We start from the raw sequence: 12,140 nt of genomic DNA, 5'->3' as shown, positions 1-12,140 counted from the left end.
TTGTCAACATTGAACTTCATCTGCCATGTATGTGCCCATATAGCCATCCTATCCAGATCCTGTTGCAATATGACACTATCTTCCTGAGAGTTGATGATTCTGCACAATTTTGTATCATCTGCAAAAATAGCAACATTGCTCACTACTGCATTTACTAGGTCATTAATAAATAAATTGAAGAGCACTGGACCCAGTACAGACCCCTGTGGGACCCCACTGCTAACAGTCTCCCATTTTGAGTACGATCCATTGACCACAACTCTTTGTTTTCTGTCCATTAGCCAGTTCCCTATGTACAAGTGGAGTAATACTTTAAACACGTTTAGTGGCTGAACAAATGTAATTAGTACACTGGCATTACCTATTTGAAGCAAGGGAGCCACGTCATAAGAAACATTTACTATTATACTGACGCCGATTTAGACAATACCATTATGCTGTAGGAGGCAGCTAAATCAGCTGTTTGGGGTGGCATTATATTTCCCCCTTGAGACGTTAGAAATAGGATCCTCCACCTTGTAACTGCACTCTCGTGCAGTTCTTCAGCTCATGTGAGCCGCGTGACGTCACCGCACTTCACAGATCCTAATGCTGCCTGCCGAGGCCCCTTCACCGCTGCTGGCAAGGACACGGACACCTATTGCTGTCCATTGCTGTGGTTACCAGCTTTCAGCTCTCTCATTGTGGCAGCAGCACGGAGCAGCCAGGAGTTACATTAATACATTTGTTCAGCCACTAAACGTGTTTAAAGTATTACTCCACTTGTACATAACTTATACTGTATGTAATGAAGTAAAAAGGACTATTTTCGCAATACTGCCCCTTTAAACCTGTGGGAAAAAATCAATGTAAGAAACTGATAAAGATTATCCTCCCAGGAATTGCTTTTCAATACCTCATAAGCCCACACAAACAGATCTCCTTGCAATATCATATAAGCGAATTGGAGAGCTGACGTGGACGGGTCAGTAATTTGAAAGGTAGGATTCAGCAAAAATCTTACACACTCAGCAAGGAAGTCTTCCTTGGTTTCAGAGTCTAGTCTTTTGAAGCTCTTAAAGATATAAGAACCAAATTCGACAAAAACGTACAAATCGGAAATTCCCTCTACACTGGGAATTTCGGTTTGGCTGGTCATACTGTAACGATTGTAGAATTATTCCCGTGCTCAGCGCACAGGATGCGCGCTGACACTGCAGAAATCCTCCACAAGCGTATAATCTGAGAGAACCCAGCAATGGTGCTATGCACCTGTAGAGGGGAATTCCTGCCGGCAGATGGAGCTGTGGAGTGCAAAGGAATAGGTCCTCTGCAGAGCCACAGATGCCAGTTAGGAATTGTACGAGGGAAAGCAATGAAGGTCAAGATAGCCCTTAAAGAGAGAGAGCACAGAGACAGGATGTATATGTGTCCACCAATCTAGTCGCCATCCAGCGACGATGAACACACAACCGTGAAGACCAGGTGGGAAAGCAATCGCAAGAGATGGTGATTGCTATCAGTGACACAAGACTGAATAAGCACAGAGAAGGAATGTATGTATGTCCACCAATCTAGTCGCCAACCAGCGACGGTGAACACACAACAGTGGAAACCAAGTGAGAGCGCAATCGCAAGAGATGCGATTGCCAAGGAGAATGAGCACAGGGACAGAATGTATGTGTGTGCACCAATCTAGTCGCCAACCAGCGACGGTGAACACACAACAGCAGAAACAAAGTAGGAACGCAATCGCAAGAGTAGCGATTGCCAATAGTGACACAAGACAGAGTACAGGATTAAACACAGGAGCAGAGAGAAAGGCACAGCATATCATACAATGAGAAAGTCAACAAAAATAACAAATGCTAGCTAAACGCGAACACCGCACTAATTCGCAACAGCGAACGCGTTTCAGCATGATCACCGCGTGTTAAGCACCCAGTGATAAGCGTGCCACCCTAACTAACCACAAGTAATACAAATGAACACAAATAAACATGGTCTGATTTTAAGGTAATCACTGAAAAAGACATCTTGGATATCCTCTCAAACCTTCGCCAGACTACCTGCGATCTGGACCCTGGCCCCACTAAGTTCATGTTGAAATGCCCTGAACTATTTACACCGGCATTCCACAAAATAGTCAACGGCTCCTTACAAGAAGGGTGGTTTCCCTCTACTCTGAAAGAAGCAATCGTCAGGCCTCTACTCAAGAAACCATCCTTAGACCCAGATGCTCTAAACAGCTACAGACCTGTCTCAAACCTCCCCTTTCTGGGAAAAGTTATTGAAAAGGCTGTCTACCTCCAACTTGAAGCCAGGCTCTCCAGAAACAACATCCTTGACCCTCTTAAATTTGGTTTCAGGAAATATCACAGCTGTGAAACAGCCCTCACCCAGATTTGCAATGATCTGCTCATTGCAAGAGACAAGGGTCAATGTTCCATCCTGATTTTGCTCGACCTCTCAGCGGCTTTTGACACAGTTGATCATGAAATCTTACTCAACAGGCTACAAGAGTACTGTGGCATAGATGGCATTGTTCTCCGGTGGTTCAACTCCTTCCTGGCTGGCAGAACACAAAGGGTAGCCTTAGGGCCCTTCCTCTCCAACCCTGTACCACTAAAATACGGTGTACCTCAGGGCACAATATTATCCCCTTTACTGTTCACCATATACATGCTGCCACTTGGAGAAATCATACAAAAACATGGCCTGACATATCATTGCTATGCTGATGACACCCAGCTATATTTGTCATTCAAACCTGATGTCACAGACCCTACTCCACAAATAAACGCATGCTTAGCTGAGCTTCAGGAGTGGATGAATAATAATTGGCTAAAACTTAATGCTGACAAAACTGAGGTTCTTGTTATCGAGGGCCAGGGCTCAACAGCAAAGCAGCTCCAGTCTCAACCAACACCGCTAAGGATAGGGAGCTCAGACCTGAACAACTCAGACTGTGTGCGCAGCCTGGGAGTACTGATTGATGGGAAATTAAGCTTCAGGAATCAAATCTCAGCTCTTGTGAAACATTCCTTCTTTCACCTAAGGAATATTGCAAGGATTAAACACCTAATTCCTTCAGAGGATCTTCCAACCCTAGTTCATGCCTTCGTCACATCAAGGTTAGACTACTGCAACGTCCTCTACACAGGCCTGCATAAGAAAGACTTACGCTGCCTGCAATTAGTACAGAATACCGCCGCAAGGCTGTTAACGAGCCAACCCCGCCATTGCCACATAACACCAACCCTGAGCTCACTCCACTGGCTACCGATAAAATGGAGAATTCTGTTTAAGATTGGCTTACTGACATTCAAATCCTTGCACAATCTGGGCCCTGGATACCTGAAGGACTTGTTGCAACTACATCACACCCCCCCACAATCTTAGATCAAAAGGACGTAACACCTTGGTCACCCCCAGAGTCCACCTCAAAACCTTTGGAGACAGAGCCTTTTGTCATGCTGCCCCTACACTTTGGAACTCCCTGCCACACCCAATCAGGACAGCCCCATCCCTGGAAGCATTTAAGTCTAAACTGAAAACCTACCTTTTCAGTCTGGCATTCATGAACATCTGACTATCTCCTCTGTAACACAACCCAGCCTGAAACCCTGTATTAATCTGAGACACAGCTATGCGCTTTGAGTCCTATGGGAGAAAAGCGCTTTACAAATGTTATTGTATTGTATTGTATTGTAAACAAATAACAGTAACGCTTGCTAAACGGCTGCCTTACCGCAGACAACCGCAAGCGTTCCAGACAGACAGACGAATGGACAACAGGAATAGGTCAGATAAGATCCACCGCTCTTCCGCCAGAGCAAGTGCGTTTCGGGTTCAGGGATAGGACAGGAAGGATCCACTGCTCTTTCCGCCAGAGCGAGTGTAATCCAAGTACAGAAACAGAGCTAGCAGGATCCACTGCTCTTTTCCACCAGAGCAAGTGTGATCCACACGGCAAGACAGACAGAAGGAGTAACCAGTAGCAACCACAGCTATGGTAAAACTCCAAGTCATAGACTAGAGAGATCCACTGCCACTACCGCTAGAGCAAGTGCGATCCAGGAACTGGACCAAATGATTCACCATCGCCAACCGCTGGCGACAGTGCAATCAAAAGGACAAGACAAGACAGGACAGGCAATACAGATAATACAACCTGACTGCACTAGAAGGATTGCCTAATGCAGTCCCCAGGAATTACTCTAAGATAATCTTTAGCAAACAATAGCAAGGCTGACACTCAAGGAGTGTTTTAGTAGTACCATGACCAGCAAAGGACTCTGGGAGAGCAAGGTATTTATACTGCAAACCTTCAAAGGAGGCAGGTAGGCAATTTGCATGACAAGTGTATGCAAATTCTTCAGCAGAGCAACTCTGGAACTTGCAAAGCGAAGACAGGTCTCTTATCCAGAGACCTGCAGCCCACGGACTTAAAGAGAACCTGAGGTGGGATTTAATTATGTTACTGGGGCACAGAGGCTGGTTGTGCACACTAAGACCAGCCTCCGTTGCCCCATGGTGTGCCTCCATGTCCCCCCTGTGCGCCGCTATACCCCCGCAGTGCTGGCGACACGCAGCGTGTCGCCAGCACAATGTTTACCTAAGCGCTGTCTGTCAGGGTTGCTCCCCCGTAACATAATTAAATCCCACCTCGGGTTCTCTTTAAGGAATGGTCAAACAGCTGTCTGTCTGTGCAGACAGCTGAGCAGATCATTACATATATATTTTAAATTATAACCATTATTAAATCCTGTACCTTACCTGAATATCTACAAACAAATATATCAAATTGTGCATTTTTGTATGCATTTTGAGTTTATGCTTTTCATGCTTTTGTATTTTTTTAATATTCTCCATTTTGCAATGGAGACAAATACTGTATCATATTTATTTAGTAAAAAAAGCATGCAAAACGTTGTTTTTCCCTCTTAGGAACGTATTGTATGCGAATCACATGCCATACGCATACAGTTTGCGGCAAGAAGCTACACGCTGTGCATCTGAAAATTGTTACCATGCAAAATGCTGATAGCTGCGTTTTGTACTGTGGCCCATAAATGTTCTCGCGTTTCCAGAAACCTTGGGAAATGCCCACGATTCAAACAAGTGTGCTCCCAGCTTTAAAGGATACATTAGCGCAACATAAAATTAAAAATGGGGGAGCAGGCATGTTCAATGGGCTCTCCTCATGCCCACTGCTCTCCCCTTTCTCCTCCATCCCCCTCTGGTACAGCCTACGGACCCCCCGAACTTACTTCCTGGTTGGGGTGGTCGGGGCTGACTGCGCAGGAGTTGTCAGGTGACGCGCGACCTTGTTCTTGCTCTGCAAAGGTGCACTGCCAGCTTCAGTTATCTTCATGCCTTGGAAACGCAATAAAAATTGCATTGTATTAGGAAAAAAATTGAAATGGCTCTATATTGAGGAGCATAAGGAGCGAAGGAGACACTGGACGAGCTTAGGGAAAACTTTTTATATGAGCATAGAACTTGGAAAATTGTAAGTGCACAAGTTTTAAAAAATTTTAAATAAGAAACGGAATTACACTATATCAAGCCTGTTTGAGTCATAGGACCTATGCTGTTGGAGGAAAATACCGTCATTGCTTATCAAGCGCTGTCTGCTGGTCTGTGCCGGGTCAGCAGTAGGATCTGGTGTGAGGCTTGAGTGATTAATTGGTGGAGGTGCACTGGGTACCAAAATACAGACCGGGGAGCACTGGTGGCATTATTTATGCTTAAGCTATACAGTATTACACTATTGCGGTATCAATTTTGTCTTTGCATATATGGAGCATTGAAGACTGGGGAAGAACAGACACAGGATATATGTGAACTGGCAAGGCCAGAGGCGTGATTTGCTGATCCTAACTTGGTCAGCCATATAAACTGTTACTATTAATGTATGGAGGCTCTGAAGCAACCAGGCAGAGGGGTGTGAAAGAACTACTAGCACAATATATCTGAGGAATTTTAGAGGGATCTTATGTGGATTTTAGATGCCAATTGTTCGTTTAAAGTTGGAGGGACATTTTACTTATGTGCATAGTGTGAAACATTGTAACCATGTGATTTATTTATGTGTCTGGATATTGTTGAGCGCCCTGTTTGTTCTATAAATTTGGTTAAGCAAAAAAAAAAAAAACCCTAAAAATAATTTTGATAGTACTTTTTACCTACTTTTTGATATTTTTTTTCATTGCAAAGTGCTAAATGTTATTTTAAATTGAAGATAAAAATTTTCCTCATAGGAGAAAACTCAGGTGAAAAAGCGAATTGTGTATGGCCCCTGGAGTGTTTGCTGGACATGATTTCATTGAGCTGATATCGGTCTTTCATGAAGAAAAGATTAAATGTTCTTTGCTCAGAGGCAAGATGCATTATCATCCTGAAAAAATGACTTCATCATTAGCAAACATTCTTTTGGTTGATGGAATGAGAAAAGTGTCTCATCTTTATGCACACCTGTGCTTTTACAGGAGAGGTAATGGCTGCCATCTGCACTGTTCCTTCACCTGACATGCAAGCTCATATCAGTAATGACTAATGAAATATGCTTGATTTCTCCAGGCAGTTTTTTTTATATGTTTCAATGGGAGGTAACTAAACAAACATTCCAGTACCATCTCCTTGGCCAATGCAGATGGACTCGCCACTAAATGCTACTTTCATCCACAGTTAATGACTGATTCTATATAGAACACTCAGTGTAGTTTGCCTTCTTGAAACAGAAGGTATTTGCGAGATAATTTGCAGTTAGCCCCGGAGGACTTTCCGGGGACAACTGCGGACAATCCAGGTGGCGGAGGAGGATGGCAAGGGCTGGATTAAACTCCAGGTATGTATATTTTTTTTCTTGCCCCATTTCAGGTTTACTTTAAGGTCTGCAAGCACTCTTTCATTTGGTACTTAACCCCCAAAAATGAGAGGTCCTTAAATGTCACCTTAACATAGCCCCTAAAGATTCTGCAAACCTTTCTAGTGCCATTAATTCCACCTAGTTTAATGATTTTGTTGCCCCCATTCTAGATCCAAATGAAAAATTGTAATAGTAAAAACAAAGTTTTGTTTTAATTTTGTTGTAAATTATGAGCATAAATTAGTGTTATGCATAATTAGCACATAAATTACCATTGCTTTAACTACTCAATGATTCTTATAAGTTTTAGTGGCACTGCTAATGTGTGAATTATACTGTAGACTGAGTGAAGACTAAACCTAAGAGGCGGAGCAGAGTTGTGTTTTTTTTGTAAATATAAAATAATTTAAAATAAACTGCCCTACTGTTCAGATATAGGAAAAAGAAAAATATATATACCAGTATATAGCAGCATGCCCTTCTGCTTGAAGAGCCTTATGATCACCAGCAGGTGGAGTGTGGGCTGACAATGAAGGGACAACATAGTCCTTCTTTGCTTCAAGAACTTTGTCCCCACAGCACAGGGGGTGTGGCTCTTCCCCTGCTACTGGTTGGCACAGAGGCTCTTTTGTCCAATACCCATGCCTGATGGGGTGCCCGATCCCAAGACTGAGGGGTATATAGTGTTATTCAAATGCCACACATTTAGAGTGATCACGTAATCCATCCCACTTAAGGTAACGTGTTCAGCGGGCTTCTGTGACCCAATACACTTTGTCCCTGTGTATAAAGGTTAGAGTCAATAACACACACAGGAGGATGAAATATTTTATCCTGAAGTCTTTGGAGTTCTCTGGGACAATGTTGTCTTCAGCAACCTGGATGGCAGTATAGGCCCTGTCTGTTGAAAGAAGTCTGTGCTGTGTGTTGCTTGTAGTTTCTATCTAGCTGGATGAGGGTCTGCAGGAAGGTCAGTTCTCTCATAACTCTTCTGCACAACGAACAGGCTTCCACCGGCTTCTCCTCTATTTCCAGACACAGCTGCATGGCGAGACATGACTGAATCTACACAGAGGAGGATCTGGCACTGCTGGCAGAAAACTGTATGGAGCAGAAGAGTTCAATGAGGATGGAACGCTCAGCACACTCTAATTCAACTATACAAATTATGATCATTTTTACATTTTATACAATGGAAGATAGGCGAGCAAGGGCTTCTGCTAATTAACTCCTTCTCACACTGTGTTATATTGACATGGTAGCAGCAAATTATAATATTTCACATTGGTTCTCAAATGAAGTACAGGTGATGTGAGTGAAATGTTTCATTCCTCTTCTGGCGGTAGTTGTTGCACTTCTCTATACAGAGCTGTCACTGTGTCACTGGCTTCCTGTCCAAGTATAACAATGATAAACAGCATCATCCTCCGCCTGAACCCCAGTGATGTCCATATACCCAGTACTACCGGTGCCGGACACCTCAAATCGGGCTGGTACTCCATCTCCTCTCTTCTTGAGGGACTCACTCCAATATCTCATGATGAAGCTGGGTGTACTTATTTCCTTCTGCTGTAAAAATCCTACACCGTTTGCAACTGTCATTCCTCCTCCCAGAGTACAAGGAACTCTGACATTTTGTCCTACAGATGTTGTTATAACAGGATCCTGAGTCAATGAGTGCTGACCCTGGCAGCCTGGAGAGGAAAATAAACACGCTATTGTAACTGAAAATTAACAGTCTACATGCAAGTGTTGTAATAAGCTTGTTATTACCTGTTATTAGAAAGCCCAGGAAAGTGAGTGTCGCTAAGCTGATCATGATGTATAACTCACTACAGTCACAGATCTCACTCTAAGCGTTGAATGTATTTAATAGAAGGGTGCCCCTCCCATAATGCAAAGCAATTTTCCAAACGTCACGTCTAATAGGCTAAGAGAGTTTTGAATTGTCAAATACACTCTACGTCTACTTCTACCTGCAGCGCCAGACCTAAGGTGAAGGAAGAAGCTGGTCAAATATTACATGAAGTCACTTGGAAACCCAGTAAGCCTCAGTGTAGCTTACACTACTCTAGTTACACTTTATTAGATCAGTGTTTCTCAACATTGCTATAGCATGAATCCTTTTACTAATGACTTGTTAGCTAAGTTTACCCTATTGTGCGTAACATCATCTTAAGTACCCCTACATATACCGATATATTTGTTAGGAGTACTCTTTTACAGTGTAGAAATGCTTTTCAAACATTCCTTGAGGGTTTTATTTAACTTTAATAAATTATTGATTTTTTTTCTTTATACTGTATATAATTTATTATTTTTAATCTCAAAACTTACCATAATAATTTGATTATGACAAGTTTAAGTCTCCTCTGAGCCCTATTAAAGTACTCCATTGGATTTGTGTTTCATGTGTTAAGGTATTGGAAAATACAGGGAGGCCATGTAAGTGATGTTGTTCATTTATGTTCTGGTGGATTCAGATTAGAATCACAGAGTTTTTAAAATTTATTTTCCCTTAATTTCAGTCTCCGTTTAATGAACTATGCACATAGTTATCACACACTTTCGCCATTGCAGTAATTGGAAAAAAGGAAAAAAAATATGATAATTTTGCATTTCAGAACTTCTACATAGGAATCTCCATGATTCTTGTCAGACTCCATCTGCTTAAAGAGGAACTCCAGTGAAAATAATGTAATAAAAAGTGCTTCATTTTTACAATAATTATGTATTAATGATTTAGTCATTGTTTGCCTGTTCTAAAATCTTTCCTCTTCCTTATTTACATTCTGACATTTATCACATGGTGACAGTTTTACTGCTAGCGGGTGATGTCAGTGGAAGGAGAAGCTGCTTGCCTTTTTGGCAGTTGGAAACAGCTGTAAACAGCTGGCTAATATTGTGGTGAAACCCCTCTCAGACAGGAAACTGTCAGGACCATGGTCCTGACATCACACTGTGGGAGGGGTTTCACCACAATATTATCCAGTGGTCCTCAAACTAAGGCCCGCGGGCCGAATGCGGGCCCCCTGAGGCTTTTTCACTGGCCCCCCAAACACGAAATGTATAACTTATAGATGTGGCCCACTGCACCTTTAAATATCGGTGGCCCACATACAGAATAGCAATGCTGGCACCACCCATCCACATACTGTAGAAGCCAGCGAGCAGTAATTCGCTGGCTTCCAATCAGGTTCATCAGGTGACATTGCCTTCCAACTGAATGACAAGCTGTCACCTGGGCATGCTTCACTGTCTGGTGCACAAAGACGTTCTTCGGGCGCTGCATGACTGAATGGCTGCTGCTGGGAGGTCTCCTCCGGGCAAGATTGGGGGGGGGAAATCCATACGTAGATTCAATGTAATGTTTTTCAACATCATTTTATGTATGTTCCAGCCCCCAGCAGTCTGAAGTATGTTGACCTCGGCCCTTGACCAAAAAAGATTGGGGACCCCTGATTTTAGCCACACAGACCCCCCTGATGATGCATTTGAGAAAAGGAAAGGATTTCTCATGGTAAAGGGGGTATCAGCTACTGACTGGGATGAAGTTCAATTCTTGGTAACGGTTTCTCTTTAAATCTGGACACCAGCTTTACCCACAAGCCATTGCAGCAGTATAGCAGCATGCCAATTTCTCACCCCTTTTTTATACATAAGAGCACCTACTCTTTAAATATTCTCTGCATGGCTCTGTACCCAGTTACCCTGGTGAGCACAAATTCCAACTAAAATGTAAGTTCTGGATTGATAAGAGCCAGAAATTGTAGGGACTGGAGTAACTGCCGCACTAGGTTGGTCCAATTCTAAGCTGAATATTTGAATAGAATTTGCATAAACTAGGAATTACCAACATCTCATTGACTATACCTACTCTGTTCCTGTAATTGTTTATGCAGAACTGTTCTTTTTCTGTGACATTGGTTGACAGAGCACCACAAGACCTATAATGCATTCATGATAGAACAGCACCATGGTGCAGTGACCCCAGAGATAAAGGTGCTAAGCTGCATTAAGCAGGAATGGAAATGCTTAGTGATCATGTTTAGTGGCAGATAGGCAAGAAGAATGTTTGATGCCACTGTAAGTAATAAAGTATGCATGGCCCCTGGTTACTCAGCAGCACGGTGAGCAGCAAATGGCATCTCTACATCTGCAAATTATCCCGAGACATAGTTGTCACTGAAGATGAGCAACTATGCACTTTTCATAACATAATCAATTTCTGTTCTATAGGCCTCTGGTCCAACCAGGTCTCTGACAAGAGAACGATTGTGTGGGGACTGCCCCTCACATTCATGTGTACCTTCCAGCATGCTGAGGTGAGAAAGCAAGACACATGAACATACTTCAGCAAAGGACACACCCACTTTACACCTCCAGTGAGGCATATTAGAAGATTTCATGCGTATGTTTCAGCTCACATTGGTACCAACTTCCATCATCAGTGACTTCCATCATCATGGTCATTAAGAATCAGCACAATATGTGACTATTTTTTTTTTAGTATTTATTATTACAGATCTGTACATCATACTAAAAAGAGGGAAGTTTGGGGAGAAAAAGGAAAAGATAGAATTTCTTCCAAAAAAGGGGGAAGCTGAAAGCAATGCAAACACACAGATACCTCCTAACAGACTGTGTGCACAACCTGTTTTACTGGTATTACACAACTACATAAGACACAATAATGAATGAGTTGGTGCAGTTACATACATTCCAGTGCAGGAAGCTGTCATAGATTTAGTGAGAGGACCTCTCCCGCCTACTTTTGTGTCATTGTTAAACTCCAAGAGGGATAATTAGAAAGGCTTCTTGGCACAAGTTTTTGTTGCCTCTTGGATACCAGACAAAAGGCTGCACTCTGCTGAGGCAGCTACAGACAGCAGCAGTGCTTTTCCTCACAAGTAACATTTCTGTCATGTCCACTCTCTTCCACACAGACCAGGGCAGAGAAGACAGAGGGTTTCCACACTAGCAACCTCTAGGTGTTGAAGTCTGCAGGCCTGCTGTCTATCAGAGACTGTATACAGGATGTTCATCACTGTGAAGTATGGAGGTATGTATGTTTCTCAATGGCGTTATTGTGTTGTGGATAGAATTGTTAATCTCAGATGCTCACACACAGGCAGGTTAGTATTTGCTATAACATCTCAGGATTCATACCCGCAGTAATTCATGTAGAGCCTGGACCCAGTAAAAATCACAAATCGCAATCACTGAGTGCTTTTGGAAGTAATTTTGATGTGTTTTTGGAGAGACTTCCAGCGGTTTTTAATTCAAT

General features: G+C 42.8%; 1 protein-coding gene across 5 annotated transcripts in view; it reads left to right on the top strand.

The window, feature by feature from the left end:
* C1H22orf15 (chromosome 1 C22orf15 homolog) overlaps positions 1-12,140 on the top strand; it is a 57,852-nt gene that overhangs the window by 32,314 nt on the left and 13,398 nt on the right. For 2 of the 5 annotated variants that reach the window (XM_068242807.1, XM_068242781.1), the window contains exons 1-2: positions 11,248-11,344; positions 11,800-11,915. In XM_068242807.1, the coding sequence (XP_068098908.1) occupies positions 11,891-11,915 (25 nt within the window). In that variant the 5' untranslated portion in view covers positions 11,248-11,344; positions 11,800-11,890. Of the gene's footprint in view, positions 1-11,232; positions 11,345-11,799; positions 11,916-12,140 lie in introns of those variants that run through there. The other 3 variants (XM_068242793.1, XM_068242786.1, XM_068242800.1) reach the window with 3 other exon arrangements.

Source organism: Hyperolius riggenbachi, chromosome 1 (assembly GCF_040937935.1).
Source record: "Hyperolius riggenbachi isolate aHypRig1 chromosome 1, aHypRig1.pri, whole genome shotgun sequence".
Taxonomy (NCBI): domain Eukaryota; kingdom Metazoa; phylum Chordata; class Amphibia; order Anura; family Hyperoliidae; genus Hyperolius; species Hyperolius riggenbachi.
Note: the sequence above shows the minus strand (reverse complement) of the source record. Positions and strands in the feature narration are given on the sequence as shown.